We start from the raw sequence: 25,240 nt of genomic DNA on the forward strand, positions 1-25,240 counted from the left end.
CCAGTTTTCCCAGCATCACTTATTAAAGAGACTGTCTTTTCTCCATTGTATATCTTTGCCTCCTTTGTTATAGATTACTTGACCATAGGTGCGTGGGTTTATCTCTGGGCTGTCTGTCTTGTTCCATTGATCTATATTTCTGGTTTTTTGCTAGTACCATACTGTCTTGATTACTGTAGGTTTGTAGTATAGTCCGAAGTCAGGGAGTCTGATTCCTCCAGCTCCGTTTTTTTCCCTCAAGACTGCTTTGTATATTTGGGGTCTTTTGTGTCTCCATACAAATTTTCAGATTTTTTTGTTCTAGTTCTGTAAAACATGCCATTGGTAATTTGATAGGAATTGCATTGAATCTCTAGATTGCTTTGGGTAGTATAGTCATTTTCACAATTTTCATTCTTCCAATCCAGGAACATGGTATATCTCTCCATCTGTTGGTATCTTCTTTAATTTCTTTCAGCAGTGTCTTATAGTTTTCTGCCTACAGGTCTTTTGTCTCCCTAGGTAGGTTTATTCCTAGGTATTTTATTCCTTTTGTTGCAGTGGTAAATTGGAGTGTTTCCTTAATTTCTCTTTCAGATGTTTCATCATTAGTGTATAGGAGTACAAGGGATTTCTGTGCATTAATTTTGTATCCTGCAACTTTACCAAATTCATTGATTTGCTTTATTAGTTTTCTGGTGGAATTTTTAGGATTCTCCAAGTATAATATCATGTCACCTGAAAACAGTGACAGTTTTATTTCTTCTTTTCCAATTTATATTCCTTTTATTACTTTTTCTTCTCTGATTGCTGTGACTAGGACTTACAAAACTATGTTGAATAACAGTGGTGAGAGGGGACATCCTTGTCTCATTCCTGTTGTTACAGGAAATGCTTTCAGTTTTTCAACATTGAGAATGATGTTTGCTGTGGGTTTGTCGTATATGGCCTTTATTATGTTGAGGTAGATTCCCTCTATGCCCACGTTTTGAGAATTTTTATCATAAATGGGTGTTGAATTTTGTCAAAAGCTTTTTCTACATGTATTGAGATGATCATCATATGTTTTTTATTCTTCAGTTTGTTAATACGGTGTATTACATTGATTGATTTGCATATATTGAACACTTCTTGCATCTCTGGGAAAAATCCCACTTGATCATGGTGTGTGATCCTTCTAATGTGTTGTTGGATTCTGTTTGCTAGTATTTTGTTGAGGACTTTTGCATCTATATTCATCAGTGATATTGGTCTGTAATTTTCTTTTTTGTAGTGTCTTTGTCTGGTTTTGGTATCAGGGTGATGGTGGCCTCATAGAATGAGTTTGGGAGTGTTCCTTCCTCTGCAATTTTTTGGAAGAGTTTGGGAAGGATAGGTGTTAGCTCTTCTCTAAATGTGTGATAGAATTCACCTGTGAAGCCATCTGGTCCTGGACTTTGGTTTGTTGGAAGATTTTTAACCACAGTTTCTATTTCATTACTTGTGATTGGTCTGTTTATATTTTCTGTTTCTTCCTGGTTCAGTCTTGGAAGTTTATACCTTTCTAAGAATTTGTCCATTTCTTCCAGGTTGTCCATTTTATTGGCATAGAGTTGCTTGTAGTAGTCTCTTAGGATGCTTTGTATTTCTGCAGTGTCTGTTGTAACTTCTTTTTCATTTCTAAATTTATTGATTTGAGTCCTCTCCCTATTTTTCTTGATGAGTCTGGCTAATGGTTTATGAATTTTGTTTGTCTTCTCAAAGAACTAGCTTTTAGTTTTATTGATCTTTGCTATTGTTTTCTTTGTTTCTATTTCATTTATTTTTGCTCTGATCTTTACAATTTCTTTCCTTCTACTAACTTTGGATTTTGTTTGTTCTCCTTTCTCTAGTTCCTTTAGGTGTAACAGATTGTTTGTTTGAGATTTTTCTTGTTTCTTGAGGTAGGCTTGTATAGCTATAAACTTCCCTCTTAGAATTTCTTTTGCTGCATCCCATAGATTTTGGATTGTCATGTTTTCATTGTCATTTGTCTTTAGTTATTTTTTTATTTCCTCTTTGATTTCTTCAGTGATCTCTTGGTTATTTAGTAACGTATTGTTTAGCCTCCATGTGTTTGTGTTTTTTACATTTTTTCCCTGTAACTGATTTCTAATCTCATAGTGTCTTGGTCAGAAAAGATGCTTGATATGATTTCCGTTTTCTTAAATTTACTGAGGCTTGATTTGTGACCCAAAATGTGATCTATTCTGGAGAATGTTCCATGTGCACTTGCGAAGAAAGTGTAATCTGCTGTTTTTGGATGGAATGTCCTATAAATATCAATTAAACCTATCTGGTCTGTTGTGTCATTTAAAGCTTGTGTTTCCTTATTAATTTTCTGTTTGGATGATCTGTCCATTGGTGTCAGTGAGGTGTTAAAGTCCCCCACTATTACTGTGTTACTTTCGATTTCCTCTTTTATGGCTGTTAGCAGTTGCCTTATGTATTGAGGTGCTTCTGTGTTGGGTGCATATATATTTATAATTGTTGTATCTTCTTCTTGGATTGATCCCTTGATCATTATGTAGTGTCCTTCCTTGTCTCTTGTAACGTTCTTTATTGTAAAGTCTGTTTTATCTGCTATGAGTATAGCTACTCCAGCTTTCTTTTGATTTCCATTTGCATGGAATATCTTTTTCCATCCCCTCACTCTCAGTCTGTATGTGTCCCTAGGTCTGAAGCGGGTCTCTTGTAGACAGCATATATATGGATCTTAATTTTGTATCCATTCAGTGAGCCTGTGTCTTTTGGTTGGAGCATTTAATCCATTCACATTTAAGATAATTACTGGTATATATGTTCCTATGACCATTTTCTTAATTGTTTTGGGTTTGTTTTTATAGGTCCTTTTCTTCTCTTGTGTTTCCCACTTAGAGAAGTTCCTTTAGAATTTGTTGTAGAGCTGGTTTGGTGGTGCTGAGTTCTCTTAGCTTTTGGTTGTCTGTAAAGCTTTTGATTTCTCCATGGAATCTGAATGAGATCCTTGCCAGGTAGAGTAATCTTGGTTGTAGGTTCTTCCCTTTCATCACTTTAAGTAGATCGTGCCACTCCCTTCTGGCTTGTAGAGTTTCTGCTGAGAAATCAGCTGTTAACCTTATGGGAGTTCCCTTGTATGTTATTTGTTGTTTTTCCCTTGTTGCTTTCAGTAATTTTTCTTTGTCTTTAATTTTTGCCAATTTGATTACTATGTGTCTCAGCATGTCTCTCCTTGGATTTATCCTGTATGGGACTTGCTGCCCTTCCTGGACTTGGATGGCTATTTCCTTTCCCATGTTAGGGAAGTTTACGACTAAAATGTCTTCAAATATGTTCTCAGGTCCTTTCTCTCTCTCTTCTCCTTCTGGGACCCCTATAATGCGAATGTTGTTGCATATAATGTTGTCCCAGAGGTGTCTTAGGCTGTCTTCATTTCTTTTCATTCTTTTTTCTTTATTCTGTTCTGCAGCAGTGAACTCTGCCATTCTGTCTTCCAGGTCACTTATCTGTTCTTCTGCCTCAGTTATTCTGCTATGGATTCCTTCTAGGGTATTTTTCATTTCAGTTAGTGTATTGTTCATCTCTGTTTGTTTGTTCTTTAATTCTTGTAGATCTTTGTTAAACATTTCTTGCATCTTCTTGGTCTTTGCCTCCATTCTTTTTCTGAGGTCCTGGATCATCTTCACTATCATTATTCTGAAATCTTTTTCTGGCAGGTTGCCTATCTCCACTTCATTTAGTTGTTTCTCTGGGGTTTTATCTTGTTCCTTCATCTGGTACCTAGCCCTCTGCCTTTTCATCTTGTCTGTCTTTCTGTGAATGTGGTTTTTCTCCACGGGCTGCAGGATTGTAGTTCTTCTTGCTTCTGCTGTACTGCATACACTTTTAATATTCATAACCCTCTTAGGAACCCTGCTTTGGACCTAGACATCTTTGCATGACCATAGAGTCATGCTAGTAAAGTACCCTGGGTTTGATACGTTTCCTGAAACTCTTTCTCGCTTTGAAAGTCTTGTGTTCTGGGGAGATTAAGGATGAAAAAGTTTTCATTTTGAACCCAGAACGTCCTCATTCCTTTATATTTCCTTGGAATTCTGCTTGGAAAATGATTCATTTGTTTTTTAGCTCATCTCTCTTTCCAGCTTTATGTTATTCTACATGACTTTGAGAAACCACTTGACAGATTCATTATTCTGCCAAATCCACCAGCTCACATTTTCTACACTCTATATTTATTTCAGGTGACAACGTTGACAAATATTCCCTGCTAAGTAACAGGAGTCACCTTTTATCTGGCCTAAAATAACAGTATCCTCACTGTCCTTTAGGTTCTCACGAGGAAGTCTTCCGATTTCACTAACGATATCCTTGAAGCCCTTCTAGCTTCTGCCTACCATTCAATCCTAAATCAATGCCACAGGTTTTAGGTTTTTAACATTAACACCCCACTTCCAGCATTAAATTCTGTTCTAGTTAACAAACCACCATAAATCGTAGCAGTTGAAAACTGTAACAGTAGCTTATTTTGATCACAGATCTGTCATGTGGGTAGGTCTGGGTGTCAAAATCTCATCTCCGTTCTGTGCAGCTTCAGCTGGTCTGGCTTGACTGGAGCTGGGGAATCTACTTCCCAGGGGCTTACTCATATGGCTAGCAAGATATTCTGGCTGTCATCTGGGAACTGCACCAGGTCTGTTGGTTCTTCTCCACATGAACTTCTCCATGGGGCTACTGGGGTGTCCTCACAATTTAGTGGCTGGATTTTAAGAGCAGGTGGTCCAAGAAATAGGAATTGGGAGTTGCCAGTTTCTTAAAACCTCAGCCTCGAAACAGAGATAGGTCACTTCTGCCGTATTCTTTTGGTCAAAGTCACGCATATTCAAGGGAAGGAAATATAGGCATACCTTTTATGAAAGGATTATCAAAGAATTTAAAGGCATCTTAAATCCTCCACAGTAGTCTAGCTGTGTACTCAAGGAAAAGGGGAAACAGATATGGTGAACAGCTATCCTTTCTCTGCCACAGTGTATTCTACCCTTTAAAAATAGTAGTCATATATTCAATGGGTATTAAGTTACAGTTGTACAAGTTCTAGAGATCTGTTATACAATATAGTGCCTATAGTTAATAATATGATATTGTGAAGTTAAAAATTTGTTGGGAGGATAGGGCTCCTGTAAAATATTCTTACTAGAGGGGAAAGGGGTGGGAGGAAAGGGACACAAGGAAACTTTTGGAGGCAATGGCTAGGTTTATAGCCTTATTTTTAGTGATTCTATTGTGGATGTATACATACGTTCAGACTCATCAAACTGTGTACATTAATAAATGCAGTTTTTGTATATCAATTGCACATCAATAAGGCTATAAAAAATAACATGTATTTGTAATCAACATCCCATCAAATGCTTAAAACTTATGTGTTCATCTCTGTGAATTTAGTTACTGGAGTATAATCATAGACAGTATATTAAAAAGAAACTCAGAGATTGTGGCCAATTTTTAGATACAACATGGACAAAGGATTTCTTGTATACCTTTAAATGTCTGGAAGTTTATAACATTTGTAGAGATCTGATATTTAGACATTTTTTCCTTATGTTGTACTAAAACCTTCTCTATTGAAAGTTTTACTCACAAGTACTAGTTTTATTTTCTTGACCATGCAAGACAAATCCAATTTCTCTTCTAACCTCTTTCTATACCACAGTCCATCATGTATTTGAAGTCATCTCTCATGGTACTCCTGAGTTTGGTCTCAGTACTACTAGTTGTCTTTAATATGTAATATCTTAAATTGAAAATAAATGCCTTCTAGATGTGACCTATTACATTTTTTTCTTTTTAATGCAAGTTTAATTTATGTAAAGAGAAAAGGGGAAAACTATTAGTTTATCCATTAATATTTTATGTTCAAGAAACTGTCTTATACATCTGTCAGAATTTGAACAAGAACCTTGTCAATTAGCAGAGCATTTACCATAAATTTAATTAAAAGTAAGTATTCACCTGTTACGGTAATAAATGTCTCTTACTGAAGATGTTCTACTTATATACTTGCTAGAACTACCAGAAAAATAGGATTAGGTATGTATACTCTGATTTCAATATTAAGAATCCAAATTTGAAGAAATTAATTCCTTGCCCAAGTTTGGACAAATTAATGTAAGCTTAGAACAGAATATAAGTTCCTGATTCCATGTTCAATTATTTTTTTCTATTATTCCATACTGTTAACTGATTTGTGTGGATATATTTAAAGTCCACATTCAAAGTTATGACAATTTATAGTATGTATAGATCATTAACTATGTACAGTCTATTGAAATTCAAGGAATCATAGAGATTTTAAAAACCACATGGAGTGTCCAAATTTTGAAATGCAGTTTTGGCAATTAAAGTGTCAGGATATCTCAGACTTACTGAAGCTGAAAAGACCCAGTGAAGATTCTGTTTTGCTGTAATACAAATACAATATTCTAATATATGGAAATTCCTTGTTTTTTTTCTAACCATATTAACATATTTTTGGTTTTTAGTAATTACTCTTATTAAGACCACTCGGTGCTCAATTTTTTTTTTCTCAATTAGCAACAGTAAATTATTTGGGTATAACAGTAATTTCCTAGTGACTCTTAATTTAAAAAGTAATGTGTTACAAAGGGATTAGCATAGCAATCTGTCAACACCTGGAATGGGCACCACATAAATATCCAATAAGTTACTCCACCTCCTCTTAAAATTGGATAACTATGTAGTTGGAAATTTGTCATATGTAAAGATAAAAGAGAAGTCTTTTGTCATCACACAGAATGCAAAATCTAGCAACCTATGACTGACATTGGCATCCAGGAAGAGCTGTATCACCCTTCCTTTAAAAAAAAAACAAACAAAAATACAAACAAAAACAGGCCTATTTTTAACTGACTTACTGACAATTTAGTAGTGAACTCTACCTATGGATGTGAGGATTTCGGAAGAGCAGAGCTGTACGTGTTAAGTCCAGACTCCCAGGCATAACTCTAGTTATCTTAATTTAGTAGGTCTGCAACAGGGACTCTAAAATCAAGTGTATGTATTTCTAATAAGAAACCCAGGTGATTCTAATGTAGATGGTCTATGGACCAGACTTAGAAAAACACTGGCCAGTGGAAGCTTTGCATATAGTCTCAGATTTCACTGCTTAGTATGTTTCTTTTAAGTTCTCTGCAAAAGTTACAATTCACATTGTCCCAAAGCATTTTTGCTATGGATTTTAAAAGCTAGTTATACAATTAATTATGGCAACTGGAATTTAGACTCTGCCCCAGTTAGCCCAGAAAGCAACAATGGCACAACTTTGTGATGAAAGTAAACTCAGATTGACTCACACATAACCAGAATACTCAGGGCTATTCATTATGTGTATGATCACAATCCAGCTCATTAGAGAATCCAGGCACTGAACCTCATTCAGAATAATTTCCCAGAGTCTCTCCCATTCATGACCAAGTTTAAGTGACTTACTATATATCAGTAAAATTCAGTGGTGAAGAAGGCATTTAAGATTAATAGTGGAAAAACCTTTGAAGAATTAGGTTGATAAAAAGGTGATAAACTTGCAAATGGTCTAAGTAAGAGATGAAATAAACTTTGCCAAAGGCAAAAAAATTTTTTTTTCAATAAGTAATGGGAAATATTGGCACCACCTTAAAATGGATGCCCCATTTATCTTAGCTCTTAAGATGTGTAAGGAGACTTAGGTCATCAGTTACTAATGCTTCCATTTAGCAGTCATTTTCAAACTTTTTAATTAGAGGGAGGGGTCATGAACCTGCTGATCAATAACTTAATTTGCTTCTTTATGCCTTAACAAACAAAATCCAACTCTGTCTTCTGCCATTTAGCTGAGTAATTTGTGTCAAGCTCAGTTTCCTCATCTGTCAGGCTGTTTCCTCATCTGTAGAATGCAGAAATTGCAGTAAATGTTTCAGTACTACACTGTGACTCAAGAACAGAAGAGGTATAGCAGTGTGGGTAGGTCTATGAGTTCTTGGCTGTTAAGAAGTGAGCAAAAAAGATTTGCATTTACTTCTTCGCTGATATAAACTTCTGTCTCTCTTCCTCTCTTATCTTGCCTGTGGACAGTGTCTTTGATTTTACTCCACATGCAAGACCCTGGAATCCAGTTGACTGCCTTTGTCTGAGCTGACAAAGAATTGTAGAATTCTTCGGTGTGGTGACCAAGTTTCTCACATACAGTTAATACATCTTAACAATCTTTCTCCTTGTTTATTTTCTTCCTGTTCTAGGTACAAACCTCCCTGAAATATTTTAACATCCTGCTTTTTAAATTTCCTATCTACCCCTTCACACCTTGATCAGAGACTCACATCATTTTCCCTAAGTGTAATCAGTCAAACAACGATTTAGCCTTCTGGAATTACCAAGATAAGCAATTTTAATGAAGTCATTCTGGACACTACAGTGTCATTTTGATGGTTTCCTATATTTGGGCAAGTAGAGTGGGAGTCTATGAAGTGTTGGAACTTCACTCTCTGGATCTCCTATTATGTCCATGTCTGGTTGTCCATCCTGCCCAAAGTTGAATGGAATTAAACCGACACTAATTGGGAGAAGCAGATAAAATGACTGCAGTTATATGAACTGTAAGGATTAACTAGTAACTTTAGTAAGAACTTTTGGGACATTGGATACTGATTATAAAGCAGTATCAATTAAGAAAGCTCTATAAATTAGGAGTTTGGAATTAATATATACACACTGCTATATATAACATAGATAAACAACAAGGACCTACAGTATAGCACGGAGATCTATATTCAATATCTTGTAATAAACTGTAATGGAAAAAAATGTGAAAAAGAATAGATATCCATATCTATATCTATTTTTTAATGTTAATCCCAAACTCCTAATTTATGGAGCTTTGTTAATTAATACTCTTTCATCATTCATCAGTATCCAGTGTCCCCAAAGTTCTTACTAAAGTTTCCTTTATAGATTATTACAAGTTATAAAGTTATACGTATATATACATACAACCGAATCACTTTGTTGTACACCTGAAACTAACACAACAATGTAAATTAAATATACTTTAAAAATGGTTGAAAAAAAAGAAAGCTCTAAAACTGAGGGAGAAAACAACTGGCAATTAACTTAGAACCAAACCCTCCTTGTGCCTGTAACTCTCAAACTGCAGATGAATGCTGAGCAGTTGTGAGAGTCTCAAGAATGCAGGACCTGTGCAGGGATTTCACATAAGCATCCATAATTTTATTTTCTGAAAGCATTCCTTCTCATTCAAGATATATAACTCAGGATAAAAATCAGCCCATTATTATTAGTGGGAGGTAATGGTTGTCATCTGTGTCTATAAACTATGTAACCAGGGCTTGGAGTTGAGGATATAGAGAGAAAACCAAAGCTATACGTTTTTTAATGTGGTCTACATGTTCTGTCTTCAGTGAAGAAGAAGCGGTCATAAATAAGGTAACCCTCAGTTTCTTCATCTCTGAAATCAGGATTTTAATGTTTGCCTTTGATGTTTGAAAATCAATGAAGACCACCCAAATGAGAACAGATAGAGGCTATTTATTCAGATCTTGCTCAAACAGCGAAGGCGGCCAACATCACTTTTATTTGGCCGAGACTCAACAGCAGACAGGGAAGTGGAAAAGCTTTATAGTGAAAACAGCAGGGAAGGTTTCAGGTCTAGTATCATCAGAGCTTGTTGGCCTGGGGAAACTGGGAGTCACCTAGCTAGAAGAAGGCATCTTGTGTGCATGATTTGGGGGACATATTTGGCTTTCAATGCTTGGTCCTGAGTTAGAAGTCAGGGTAAAATATAAGGAAACTGGCAGTCATTGACCAAGTCCTGATCATTCTGGGCCGACTGTTGCAGAGATTTGGGCTTGGTTTCCCAAACTGGTTGTTGTGGAGATTGTGGGTCAGATTTCTGTCATATGTGGTCTGGCCATTGTTCATTTGTATATTCAGTCTCCAAGGCTGCAAGTTTGTTGTCAGAACTGACCATGGAATGAGTTAAAAAGATGCCTCTATTGCTGTTTTTGGAGATGGTAGAAGTATTATTAGACGATGAAGGAAAGGCAATAATATTTTGGAGAGAGGAGCAAGAAGCGTGTCTCCACGGATGTAAAAAATATTCCACCTGCTGTGGGAAGGGTACCTAGAGAAACTGTATCTAATCCTGCTTAAGTGAAGGCCAGTATAAATGTCCTCCTTTCTCCTGGCTGATAAACTAACTGTCCACGTTGCTCTTCATAAAGATCTCAAATCCCCTGAGCATTTGAAACTTTATGTTTTGCTTCCAAAACCAGTAACAGAGTTCCAATTTTTCTAACCTGTGAACTGCTAGGGCTAAGATGTCCTTATCTCCAAAGTATGAGAAGACATACAGCCAACTCAGAGTCAGAGGATGTTGCAAACTTATTATAAAAGAGCTATCTAGTTCATATTTTAATATTAATTTACTTTGCTAGCCTTTTTGTTATAATTTAAAGCTTATTTCTTTTTTAATACTCAGGCTTACCTCTATTTTGTTTTCTTTTGTGTCTTTATATTCACGCTGTCCTGATTTTCCATCTATAAGCCTCGTTGCCAAAACTTTCAGCCATCACTTACCTTGAAAGAAGACCATCTTTCTACGTACACTGCAGCAGTCACCTGCTCACACACACACAAATTCTGTAAGTTCTTTTTAGAGTTACCACAGCTTACTTATCTTACCTGAGAGGTATCATTTTCCTCAGCTCTTCTCAACCTCCACTCTAGAGCCCTTTACGTGATCTCTATTCCTGCCCCGCCATGGTCTGAATGCCTAAACACAAACATCCTCCTCCAACAATCTGCTGTCCTTCCTTTCTCCTCCCTCCTTTTTCTAGATCTACTCCTCCATCTTCCCTCCCATTTCTCTTCTTCCTTCCTCTGGACCATAAAATATATTTGTTCCAACACTCCAACCATTCTGGTCAAACACTTAAATCCTTTTCCTACTTCATTGCCCTCCAGTAGTAAATCCAACAGTCTGTTTCCTTGACTTCTGAATCCAGTCCTGGAGGAAACTCATGATGGTCCAGAGCAGCATCCTTGTAAGTGCAGGGCCCCAACCTCAACAGCGCTCCCCAGCTCCCTGGCAGGGCCACTCTGGGTCCAACTCAAGGCCCACTTTCATTCCTTGCAGAGGTTGTTTCAAACTTTTACTATTTACTCCTTCTCTTCTCTCAGGATAGAAATTTCTAGCTGTCCTTTCTCACCATCAACAAGACTTATCTGCAAGATTCTTTATTGCCTGACTCAGAGGAAGCCTTGCTCTTCATTTACATTCAAGGCTAATCCTCCAACATTTACTCTGGATCCCATTTTCTCCCATTTCAACAGGGGCCTCACTCCCCCATCTATTCCCCTCTTTCATAAAATGTTATTCTCTTTTAGACTTTCTCCCCAAGGTTTTGCCTCTAGCCATGTAGTCTTCTCTCTCTCTCTCTTTGAGTAAACTTGTTTACTCCATAATTTCAGCTACCACATACATCCTGGAATTCTTCAAGCTATATCAGTAGTCCAGAGTGCTTTCTAAACTCCAGGCTGGTTTACCTAATTACCTTATGGATAGTTCCATTGACTTTTTCCTCTCTCTCTTCTTTCTCACCATTTACATAATGAGTTCTATTAATTTTACCTAACTATTTCATAAGTATTTTCCTAAACCTATTAATTTTATTTGACTATTTCATAAGTTTTAATTTATCAAACTTCCTGCTACTGCCAAATCATTTTTTAAAAACACAACTGTAATTAAGTATTCCCGTGTTTAAAATCATATAATAGTCCTCATCAAATTTAGTTTAAATGCAAATCCCTTCATATAACACAAAATATCTTTCAGTATTTGACCCCTGCATCTCTAGCCTTTTGTTTCCCAAAGTACACTCAGAGGAATGCTTTTTCTGTGGAATGTTTTACAAGATGGGATGTGGGGAATAGGAGGGGAGTAGAAGACTCTCAAATTGGCCCTGGGGCCAACAGCACCAGAATTACTTGAGACTTTATTATATATGCAAATTCTCAAGCTTCACCCTAGACCTACTGAATCAGGAACTCTGGTGGTAGAGCCTACCAATCCGTGTTTTAGCAAGCCTGCCCAGTGATGCTGAAAAACACTAAAGTTTGAGAACCACCATCTTAGAGAATCACAATGTACATTAGCATCTTACTACAAGAAGTCTGGAAATAACGTATTTAACTTCATTTAAGCAAAATTTCCTCAATTTGAGCATGGACCGTGTGTGTGTGTGTGCGTGCACATGCGTGTGTGTGTGTGTGTGTGTGTGTGAGATACTCACTAATATCCAGTAGAACTAATGTTAGAGAAACTTGTCAAAAGCCTGCAGCCTCACATTGCTAGTAATTCCCCAATTAGTGTCATGTGCCTTTGCATTTAAACATCCCACTGCATTGCTCTACCAAATATCTCCCCCCAACCCTTGTCTGGCCAGCTCCTTAGAGGAGGTATTTCAAAATTATATGCTTATTGAACAGATACATGGGATGGAACAGAAATATGTTGTAGAAACCTTAGAATTGTTGCTAGGTCCTACTACCATGAAGATATAATCTGTTATTTCAACACTTTTTTACATATAATGGTTCTCTCTGTATATTGATCTCTTCTTAATGGAGTATCTTCATATTTTCTTCTTTGATATTGTGAAAGTATAATGTACATCTTATCAGCTTGTCTGTACAAGCTTTTTGTATTGAAATATCCTTTGTAAATACGATGACTAGAAGGTTTTTCAGCTGATCCTACACCCTGGTGACTTTCTAGTTTTAAAAATTTCTCTCCCCATTATACTTTCACAGTGTTTCTTTCATATCTCTTTCCTCAGTTATCTATTAACAAAATAATTTTTAGACACTATAATAACAATGACCATATTAAGATTGACATACTAAGTCATAGCTTTATAAACCTATTGTATTTTATTTGTTATTAATGAGGTTAATGCATATTACACTTTTATATAATATAAATATATTTTATTAAATTTTTCTTGCGATACATATTAATTCATAGGGGTTTTAGTACATATTAATACACTTATTACTAGCTTTCAGAATTTCTACTGCCATTATCTTAATTTTTCCAACCACAATTTCAAATGCCCCAGTAGACTTCTTAAATATTCATAAAGTGTTACTTAGAAAAACTGAGTCCCTAAGCAGTCAAGTAAGTATTCTTATATAATGGTTGTACTACAGGTTTCAACCATGCAGTTTATTCAAATGCACTAGCAAAATACATAAAGCATGATGTATGCTACTGATACGTGGTACGTAAAAACTTCGTGACTCAGCATGAGGTTTGGTTTATTCGGATGCAGCATACAGAATTTTATGCAAAAATCATTACCACCTGTAATCCTCTGATGTCATAAAAAAGTAATCTGTGACAGCTAAGGGACTTTGGAATTAATGTATATTCAACTACTTTGGTCTCTGCCGTTTCCCAGATCACTCTTTGCAGAATGGTGATAAGTGACTCTGGTGTTAGACATATCATCAGTAGTCATTTATTTTTATTTAATCACATTACTTGAAACGTTAGGCATATAGTTCGGCTATATACACATCAAGATGACTAATAATAGTATTCTCATATAGTCCACCGTGGCCATCAGAACTCATTTTACTTACAATCTTCACAACTCACCAGGTTCTCTGGCTTTCTAACTACATCCTAGAGAAGGAAATCTATTGAGCTTAATGTAATGAGTAAATAATTACGTTATTGTGACCATAATAAATTCTCGTTCATAAAAGAAAGATAAATTTCAATAGAAAATGTAATTTAATCGTAGGCGAAATCAGACATTTGTAAGCCTTTTTTGCTGCCTTTTTCTTATTAAAGATCTTCTGATGTGCCTTGGTGTACCAAAGGAATTAAAAGAGGAAGGCTGCCAGAGTTTCAAGTGGTTCTCAGGGACCAGGTATATAAGATTCTTAAGATCCTTTGGAGATTGCTTATAGTTCATTCTGGCAATTTGAAGTAATTTGTCCTAGCCACTAATTTTTTGACTATTTTAGCTCTTCAACTTTTAGTATCTGTTAAATTTTGAGCTTAAAGGTAAATCAACAGCATTTGGAAGCACCATAGGAAAATTAAAGTCCCTAAAGGTGCATTATAGTCGGCGTATGAGGTCTCTAACAGTAAGTGGATTTAATACAGGGTTATATTTTAACTTAAGTGAGACTATAATAGTGTGATGACTCATCCAAATCTGGTTACCTGTCCTGGGCAGCATTAGACGATAGGCATACAACCATTCAGCAGAGGGTGGCTGTTCTTTGGAAAAGACATGGTAGTTGGATAGGGCAAAAGATTGGCTCAAGTAAAATCGAATCCACCTTCTGTATGAGAGCCCATAAATTTCCTGAGCTACACATTGGAGCTTTCAGATATCCTGGATATATAAGATTATAAATAATTTAGCAAAAACAAGGAAACAATATGCTTCCCACTGAGTCATATACTTGAGTGAAAATTGTCTCGTCTTTATCTTTTTTGCCTAATTTAGAAAAGTACATGTGAAAGACGTGTTATAAGAAGAATGCCCACCAAACAAAGTGACCAGAATAATTTATTTGTGTGTTCAAAGGAATTGTGTTTGTTGAATATGAAGTTTAGATGTTAAACATTCAAAATTGTTATTATACTCTGTTAATCTCACTGTAAATTTAGATCATTGAGGCAACACTCTTCCTAGAGGTGAGAGTGGAGAATTCATTCAGTATTGTAAATCAAGAAGGATTCCAATATGATTTAAATACACATACATGCACAAAAAAGAAAGATAGACTTAGGAAGTTTTTGTTAACTAGATACATTTGTGAGTGGAATGAGAGAGTTCCAGACCATTCATGCAACTTGTATATGCTGTCGTATTTAACAGTACTGGCTTTGTAACCAGGCAGTCTTGCTTGAGTTCAGCCCACTTTACTACCAGTGTGACTATGGACAAATAGGCAGGGCAAATTTTATATACAACACACACACACACATCATTGTACAAACAATTCAACCTTTTGCCTTGGAAGAAGCCACATTAAAGGGATAATTTCTACAATAATAATTTCTTAGGTCATGAACTGCAGTAGAGGAAGAGAAACCTCCATTCCAGAACCAAAGTATTTAGGAGTTCAAGCCTGGCCATTGTGACTTTACCCTGTGGGATGCATTCAATGAAGAGAGGAAACCTGAATTTAATAGCTTTGGCTAGCATGATCTGAGAGTTGTTCCATTACCCCTTTTCTCTAATCCTCCTGTTTGACAGTGACATGTAACTAAAGTCATACCATTTGACCTTTTCTTTTGCATGTTGCGTGACCTTGTGAGCAGAGTAAGAAACGGGACATTCCTCGGGAAGATCAGGGACCAACCACCAAGAATTTGGATTTTTGGCCCCAACTTATTACACTGATGGTCACGATTATTGATGAGGATAAAACTGCCTACACTCCTGTCCTGAATCAGTAAGTACACTGTTTTGGTAATAACTGGATTTTATTCCACTAAAGTTAAGAAAGCAAAATATTTGAAGTATGGCTTATACTCTCATGACAATGACAAACTTTTCCAAAATCAAGCTATAGAAAGCAGTATATTTTTACTTTTATCAGTAAATATTAATTCAGTGATATTATGAATTTTTAGTTTCAGCCTCATACAGAGTGATTATTTGGATATGGAGACAAATATTTCCCACAAATTTATTTTTATTTGATGTAGAAAAATTTCTTCTTTCCACTGGTTTCTTTCATTGTCTTAAAATTTAAAAAAATGCAATCCCCCAAAACTAAAAAGAATGTTAAAGAGTATTAACGTATTCCACCGTGACTTTATTAATAGTAAGGATTTTTCAAAAAAACTTGCTTTCAAAATAGTTGTGTATGCTAGATGTAACAAATTTAATGCAGTATTTAAGAGAACAAGTCCATTTTCTCAAATAACCTAAGCCTATGCCTCCATGCATAGAATTTATAAATTATGAGCAGGTTAACAAGGCAGATGAATTAAAATTCGTGGCTGTTCTAGAAGACTCTGAAATCATCAACTTATCAACTTAACACTAGCTATGAGACCTTGGGCAAATTATCTAATTGCCCTGGGTCTCAGTTTCCTCATATATAAAATAAGGATATATTACCAGATAATTTCCAAGATCCAGTCCACCTTTAATGTTGCACATTTAGGATTTATTTCACACCCACACGTTGAGAGCTATACAACCAAAATAACAGCTGACTCTGCCCGCAGGGCATTTGCAATCTGGTAATGGAGAGAATATCCTGACATATTGGTCATACCTGAAAACCTGTGGGCAGCAGGAATAGCAGAAATAGACAAACCATGATGTACATTCAGGCTTAATATGGAGAACTGGTTTTATTATTTCTAATTTTTAGTACTGGTCAAGACAGTTAGGGTCAAAAAGCTTGTGTGGAATACAATTGAAATTCCAATTATAGAAGAAATACCTGTAAGTATTCCAATTTTTATCCTTTCCTGTTTCTTCACCACCCATTTTCACCTGCCCTGAATTTCTTCTAAATGTGGAGAAAGTATTCCTCTCTTTGATAGGCATGACAGCATCGTTAGGTTTACCTTTACACTTTCTTCTTCCTTTTCCCCTTATACCCACCTTTTCTGCCTGATGCCAGAGTGTATCATGATGACCATCTGTAGAGACTTTCTCTTATTCTCTTCTGATAGCTCAGGAATAGATCCTCTCTTTTAACATATGGCATGTCCTCAGTTCCTCCTGGACAGCTTTATGGGCTAGATATGTTTTCTCATTCATTCTTTGGATCTTTCTTGAAGATACAGTAGATTTCCTAAAGGTAGGGACATCAATAACTTGTTTTAAGACTGTGCCCTCGGGCTGGGGTAGGTCATTTGATTAATGAGAATGGAATGAAAACAAACATCTGCTGAGAAATGCTAATTAAAAGTTATTAGAAAGGATTTTATTTTTAATCAAATGAATTCTTTACATTTACCAAATATTCAGGATATGACTATTAAAAGATAACATTATAAAATCATGGAATCAAAGTTCCCCAGAATCATTCTTAATCATATACCATTAAAGATATACAAAGATTTTAGTTACTTTTTTGTGACTGTGTTAAAGGAAGTGGAGGGAATGCGTTTACTTATGGCAAAAATAAATTTTAAATTATGAGCTAAATTAAGTCTACTAAGTATAAAAATGAGCAAGGACACAAGGAAAGAAGAGAAATGTCTTTGTCTTGCTTTTTATTTTTGTTTATAGTGTCAGTTTGGAGTCACTTTTGTTCCAATGAAAACCTAGTTCTAATAGAGCTGAACACTTTCCCTCTGTTGGGAATCTGTGCTTTATGATTGTATTTGCTCAGATTTTGAAGATGTTCTAAAGAGTTTTTGCTCACTAAGGATCATTGCATTTTGTTTCTCATTTAATTAAATCTATATTTTAAGTGAACTCACCTAGATAGCAAGGTGTGCTCTTAGTGGCCAATGTTGCGTTTGTGTAATTTTGTGAGATTTCCATTCATGCGTGTTTCTTTATTTGTGCAATGTGTCATCACATTTAGGCATCACTAATTATCTCACTGGGTAGTTAGACTGTTAGGATCAAATAGGCTGATAGTTGCGAATGCAGATTCTGAGCTCCATCCCAAATCTACAGAGTTAAAATCTGAATTTGGCACAGAAGTCTGCATTATTAATAAAGTATCCCTTGTGTGGTTTGTATACACCAGAGTATGAAGGCACAGGTCAGTTTGTGAAGGACATGTCCAGCTAAAACAAGTTTTGGGTTTTATTTTGAAGGTAATGGCAAGAGAACGGATGATTTAAAAATATAGGTCTTATTTTTATATCTTTCTTGTTTTTAATATCTAAGATTATTGATATAAATAATTAATTGAATGAAGTATTCATGGTTATTTTGACTAAAAAAATATTGCAAGCATTTGCTTATTCAGGTTTGATAACAATTTATAATAATTGCAGAAAGTAAACATGAGGGGAAGGATTTGTTTTATTTTGTATATTAGTATGTATCCAGGCATATATATTGGTTGAATTAATGAATACATTAAAGTAAATCCATATGTGTAATTGGTGTCTGTTCTCTCTGTTCATACTCCATTGATTAACTGATGTACTAGAGTATTTCTTTGACTGATACGTCTTCACATTTTAAAGATTAATTTCATGAAGTCGCTTTCCAGGTGTTTCTATTTCATTGAAACTGAAAACTATTAAGCACAGTATTTTCAGATCTTTCAATGTGGGTCTTTCTCTCCCTTTTAAATAGATGTATTGAGGTATAACTGAATACAATTAAAAATTTAATTAGTTTTGACATATGCATCTAACCATGAAACCATCACCACAATCAAGATAATAAAGATATCTATATCCCCAATAAGTTTCTGTGTGCCTTATGTAACCCACCCCAGGCAACCAATGGTCTGCTTTCTAATACTACAAATTAGTTAGAAATTTTTATCCTTTTGTATAAAGGAATAATATATTATGTACATTTCTTTGTCTAATTTCTTTCACTAATTACAACTATTTTGAGATTCATCCAGGTGGTTGTGGGTATCAATACTTCATCTCCTTTTATTTCTGAGTAATATTCTACTATATAGATACAACACAAAATGTTTATCCATTCATCTGTTAGGATTAGGGTTAAGGTTAGGGGGTAAATTTGGATTTTTTTCAAGATTAGGTTTCTGTGAATATTTGTTTGCAAGATTTTGTGTAGACATATTCTTTTATTTTCCTTGGGTCATGTAATATGTACATGTTTAATATTTCTTAAAACTGCCAAACCACTTTCCAAAGTGTTTGTACATTTCCAACACTTAGTACTATTAGACTTTTTACTTTTAGCCATTCAAATAAGTGTAGTGATATCTCCTTGTGGTTTTAATTTGCACTTTCCTAAGTACTGATATTGACTGTCTTTTCATCTGCTTATTTGCAATACATATATCTTCTTTGGTGAAATGTCTGTTCAAATCTTTTTGCCATTTCCAAATTGGGATGTTTATCTTCTTATTAATGAGTTGTAATGGCTCTTTAATTATACTAAATAAAGGTCTACTGTTATGTAAATGCTGCAATATTTTCTCCTAGTTTGTGACTTTCTCTTCCATTTATTACTAGTTTCTTTTGGAGAGCTGTTTTTAAGAAAATAATTGATAGAGTAGTCCAATTTGTTGATTATTTTCTTCTATAATTTGGGCTTTCTGTGTCCTACTTAAGAAAATGTTGCAACACCCAGAGTCAAGTTGCAATACTGTAGTTTTCTTCTAGATATCTTACATTGAGATCTGTGGTTCATCTCCAGTTATTTTTTGTATATGGTATGATATAGAGTTTAAGATTTTTGGGGATTTTTTTCATATGTTTAATCTTTTCAGCTCAATTTGTTAGAAAAATTATCCTATCCCCATCGAATTGCTTTGGTAACTTTGTCAAAAATCAATTAATTATATGTTTGAGTCCAATTCTGTACTCTCTGTTCTATTGATCCGTATATCTATGGGTCTAGTAGTGATTAACTTCAGCTTTTGTCTGGAAAACTCTTTGTCTCTCCTTCAATTCTGAAGGACAACTTTGCCATGTGGAATATTATTGGTTGGCAGGTTTTCTCTTTCAGCATTCTGAAATATCATTCCACTCCCTCCTGGCTTGCAAAGTTTCTGCTGAAAAATTCACTGATAGTCTTATAGGGATCCCCTTCAATGTAACAAACTCCTTTTATCTTGCTGCTTTTAGGATTCTCTCTTTGTCTTTTATATTTTCTCTTGGCTGAAATCCTCACTTTGTTCATGCATTGTTCTCTGACCTCAGTGAGCATCTTTATGACCATTATTTTGAACTCTCTATTGGGTAAATCACTTATCTCTTTTATTAAGGTCAATTACAGGTGATTTATCTTGTCCTTTTGTTTGCAACGTATTTCCTTATTATTTTTTTTTTTCATTTTCCTTGACTCTTTGTGTTGGTTTCTGCACATTAGATTAGACAACCACCTCTCCCAGTCTAGACAGACTGTCTCATCAATCAGCCCAGCCCAAGCTTCTGGTTGTCTCTCAAACCTTTATGGTTGTCCAAGCTGCCATCTTTGTTCTTAGTGGCTCCCTAATTGAGGGTGTGCCAAGGCCGGTCAGTGTTTCAAGGAAAAGGATAAAAGTCAGCACCTAGATGCAGGCTAACTAAAAGCTGTACCCTCAGGCAATAGATGGGAAAAGATATAGTTAAGCCCCTTGGAAGGAGAAATTGGAAGATGGGCATTATTGCCTGCTTCCTCTGCACTGAGCCCAGGTGGATAGCCATGACAGTGGGGGAGGGACAAGCAGGTGTTTCTGCACCTGTTGAAAAGCTGCTTGTTTTGTTTGCTCTAGTCCTGTGGGACTTGTGAATGAAAGACCTACTGGCTGTCAGAGCTACATGATTTGGGAACCCATCCCTCAGCTTGCAGCCATAAAAGTTGATGCAGTAAATATGTGGACAGGCTCCTTCCAGGGAAGTACTGGTGGTTTGATTTCATTGTTGGATCAAGCAAGAGGGAGAATGCAGGGAAGTGCCCACCAGCTCCTCTGGGCTCTAAGAAAGATCTCAGCCAGCCTCTAGATGCATGCTAAATTAGAAGCCAGACCCTCAGGCATCAACTTGTAAAGTATGCAGTTATATCCCTCCAGGGCAAGACTGGGAGATGGGCATTTTTACCTGCTCTTTCTGGGCTGAGCCTTGAGGAGACAGCCACAGGGAGTGATGTGCACCCACTGACAAATGCGTCTTTATTTGCCATAGTCCTGTGAGCCACTGGATTTCTCTCAGTGGGAATTTCTCCATGTGTAGTGTCGTTGTACATTCATTGCATCTGTGGGTGGAGGGAAGTTCCTATGTTGCCATCTTGGTTCCTCCCCAAACTGCTTGTTCTTGATTATGTTTTTGTTGTTTGTCTTTCAAGGAATTTTTCCATTTAATCTAAGTGGCAATTTGCTGTTGTATAGTTGTTCATGACATTTCTCTATTATGCCTTAATGTCTATAAAATCTGAAGTCATTTCTCTCATTCTTAATATTGATATTTTGTATCTTCTGTTTTCCTGTCTAACTGGCTAGCCATTTATGAATTTTATTAGTCTTCTGAAAAAAAAAAGAAACGGATTTTGGTTTCATTAAATCTCAGTATTGTTTTTGGTTTTAAAGTAAATTGGTGTCTTCTCTATTTCTTATTATGTTCTTTCTTTTGTAAGTGTAGATAACTGTTAAGTGGCTCCAGCAGTAATCCAGTGAGAAAATATGAGGACTTTGGATAAGATGATGGAGAGGTAGGATCAGATCTGAGAAATATTTAGGAGATAAATCAAGAGATCTTGCTGACTAACTGCATTGAGTGGAAGGTTAGGAAAGAAGATGGAGACAGTGAACACGCTGTATTTATGGGAGCACCATTAATTGAGATAATAAATTCAGGAGGAAGTCTCAGTGTAAGGAAGTAAATAGTTAAAAGAAGTATACAGTGAGTTATATTTGGATATATAGAGACTTGGCTATCTGTATGACTTCCATGAATCATATGCAGTAGGCAATTGTATACTTAGCTGTGAAATTCCTTTAGACTGATGACAACTAAATGTATAATGTAGGAGAGGTTCACTAAATATGCTTGAAAGTAAGAAATCTTATATCTTTTAAAATATTTGTGTAATTTTACTCTGATTATTTAAATTATTGTGACTTAACATTACTTTGTTTTTGTAAAGCTGACCAAAATGGAAGCAAAAATATGTTTGATCCATTCTACAATCCTGTGTATTTGCATGTATTTTATTATTGTCTGTAATTTCTTTTAGCATCTTTCCAAAGTATTGAGCCACAGTGAAAGCTCAATTTGTTTTCTCTCTGCATTAAGAGTATATATCAGAGAGGCTCCAATGTGTTGAATAGAAAATGGAACAATTTTCAAAAATCTGCTGTTTCATTTGTGAAGATGAGATATGCTGCTTTTATTTTGTCAAGGCTGTGGGATGAGCCATAACATTATTTTCAAATTTTATGTTTTAAAACATAGTATGCTTCATTTGCTGCAGGGAGAAAATTGGGTTTAAGCTACTTTGATCAAAGATGTACATCTTCTTCTTTCTGTTTTGGAACTAATGCTCTTCAAAGTATTAAAGCTGTTGATGTCTTTGCTTTCACTGTGGCTTCCCTAAATTATTTTTCTATTTAAAACTTTGTTACAAAACTGTTCATTATGCTAAAAAGTAGAGAGAGTATACAATGGAGTGTATATCCATAACTCAAACTCAACAATTACTAAGATTTTGTCATATTTTCTTCACCTATACATTGAGCTTTATTATTTTTTTTTCCTTTGCTGAATTCTTTTAAACAAATCTCAGACATATATCATTTCATCCGTAAAAATTACGGTTATTTTCTTACATATGACAATGTCATTCTCACAACTAATAACACTAACAGTAATGCATTAGTATCGTGTATCCCTTCCCGTAATCAAATGCTGCTGTTTTTCTTTAAAAATCCCTTTTTACATTTGTTTTGTTTTAGTCAGGATTCAGATGAGGTCCACATACTACATTTTGGCTATTTTGTGTTCTAAGTCTCTTTCTTCGTAATTCCTCTCCCTTAACTTCTCTTTTATCCATGCCGCTACTTTCTTAAAGAAGCCATGTTCATTGTCCTTTAGAATGTTCTACTTTCTGGATCATTCTGCATGTCTCTTTCTTATATTTAATTTGTTCCACCGTATTCTGTACTCCCCATAGCTGAGCACTGGCTTAAAGGCTATCTTTCAGATTCCTTTTTTGTTTGTTTGTTTTTCAAGAATAACTCACAGGTGACTCTGTGTACTTCATACTCCATCACATCCGCGGTCACAGTAAGTCTGGTTGTTCCCCCTGTGGTCATGCTGCCAGCCTGATCCTTCCATTTCAGTGTTCCTGTTGACCTCTCCTCTAATGCTTTCATTTATTTATAATCATTTCAGAATAAGTTATTCAATTAGGGACGGCAAAATTGTGATTTTATAATGTTATTTGTTCAGCATTTATTTAGTTAGAGTTTTTCTGTAAAGAAGGACTTGCCTTCATCAACTAGGGCTGCTTATCTGGTTATTGTCGATGAAAATAATCAATAAATAACCTATATTAGGAATAGAAAAGAATTTTATTTGAGTCAAACTGAGAACTCTAGCCTAGAAAACGGCCTCCCAGAAAACTCCAAGGAACTGCTCCATAGAAGCCTGGTTATCAGCACAGTTTTATATCTTGTCAGAACAAAGGACATGAAACAAGCCAGGGATACATTCCTTCAAGGTGTCAAAAAAAACAAATCACTATAGTCGTGGCACCTGGGAAGGGAGTCTTATCATCGGAGGAGTACCAGCATTGGTGCCCTGGGAAGGGAGGTATCTAATCTTTATTTTTAACATGGTCTTTGTTTACTTCTGCTCAGTACACCCTGCTTTTTAATAATTAAAGCCCAAGCACAGCTTATGTTTGATAGGCCACAAACAGGCAGTTTTAGTTAGCATAAAATTCAAGTTAACTCATATATAAGCCAGAATGACTTCCCCATATCGCAGTATGTGAAAATTTCTTGTATCATTACCCTGAAATAGAACAAGTATAGGAAAGATAAGGCAAATATTCACTTCTTTCTTTTAAAGATTTTTATTTCATTCTTTTTTCTGCTCTATTTACTTTTATTTTTTGTCATTAAAATTCTCATTTAAATAAATATGCATTGAATATTTTATAGTTGCCAGGTTCTATGCAAAGCTGGGGCCACAAAGATTTAATCGGGAAAGAGATATACAAAATCAAACATGAGCCTTAAACTGTGCCTGCCACAATCACAGGTCATTCTGAGATCAAATTCCTCACCTTAATCCCTTGTTAAGGTAATCTAATGAAAAAAACTAGATTTGGAATTAGACTAAGAAATCCAGAGATTGAGATAGTTGACAAGAATAGACATTGAAAGGTTATGAGTTTGGAGATGGCTATAGTAAGTGATCCAAAATTAAGAATAAATCAAAATGATGTGTAAATAGAAGCCAGGAGATAAACATGGTTGAAGGAGAAGAAGGCAGTTTTCAGTAAAAGAAGGGAAAGGATGCTTGCAAGGAAAAGTGGAAACGATGAGAATAGCAGAGTCTTGGTATTGGTGGACTTCTTTTTTTTTTTTTTTTTTTTTTTTTTTTTTTTTTTTGCGGTACGCGGGCCTCTCACTGTTGTGGCCTCTCCCGTTGCGGAGCTCAGGCTCCAGATGTGCAGGCTCAGCGGCCATGGCTCACGGGCCCAGCCGTTCCGCGGCATGTGGGATCTTCCCGGACCGTGACACGAACCCGTGTCCCCTGCATCGGCAGGCGGACTCTCAACCACTGCACCACCAGGGAAGCCCTGGTGGACCTCTTAGGTGAGGATCCTGACTGTGGTCACTCACTGCACTCCCCTAATGCCTTCACCTCGGAAGGAGCTTTTTGTTCCTGGTGCAAGGAGACTGACTACTGGTGTTTGCTCCATCTGTTAACCTAGTTCAGCTTTCCTTGGGTTCCAGTACAATGTGGCAAGGCAGTTTAGTCTTGTTTCTCCATTGTGCAAAGTATACTTATCAAAATTACCTTCTAGTTATTTGCAGTTACTTGAGCTGTGATCCTTATAGCCAAAGTAGCATAACTAAACCATATGATATTACATGGAGCAACATGTGTATTCCACTATAGTTGCAGTTAGGTTGCTGTTGAAGTGTAAAGGAATGCTTCAATTTCAATTGCTGGGATATAAGCAAACAATATATTTCCTATGAGTAAACAGTTCTGCAGAGCTAGGGTTTACAATGGGGAGAATGGATAGCCAGAAAATCTGAAAACCTGGGCTAACACTACCTGAATAAAAGCACACACACAAAAAAGAAGTCATTTTGAAAGTTTTTACTAATGTTAATTAATTACAGCCGACTTAAATTTTAAAATAGATAAGGTGTTTCTCTGCAAATTCCCAAAACAATAACACGTTATTTGGAAAGAATAAGAATATTTTTCTAAGAGCATAAGAGTACTGTTGTAAGATTGCTAACTAAGAATTATACTAATTCAGTCGCTTCTGAAGATTTCAATTTTCTGCCTCCCTGACTGCACATC

At 35.8% G+C, this 25,240-nt stretch overlaps 1 protein-coding gene across 2 annotated transcripts in view; it reads left to right on the forward strand.

Annotated features, from left to right (window-relative positions):
- The window catches only part of UNC13C (unc-13 homolog C), a 597,834-nt gene that overhangs the window by 375,689 nt on the left and 196,905 nt on the right, over positions 1-25,240 (forward strand). For both annotated transcript variants that reach the window (XM_065872546.1, XM_065872547.1), the window contains one exon: positions 15,398-15,531. In XM_065872546.1, coding sequence (XP_065728618.1) covers positions 15,398-15,531 — 134 coding nt within the window. The remainder of the gene's footprint in view (positions 1-15,397; positions 15,532-25,240) is intronic.

Source organism: Phocoena phocoena, chromosome 2 (genome assembly GCF_963924675.1).
Source record: "Phocoena phocoena chromosome 2, mPhoPho1.1, whole genome shotgun sequence".
NCBI classification, from domain to species: Eukaryota; Metazoa; Chordata; class Mammalia; order Artiodactyla; family Phocoenidae; genus Phocoena; species Phocoena phocoena.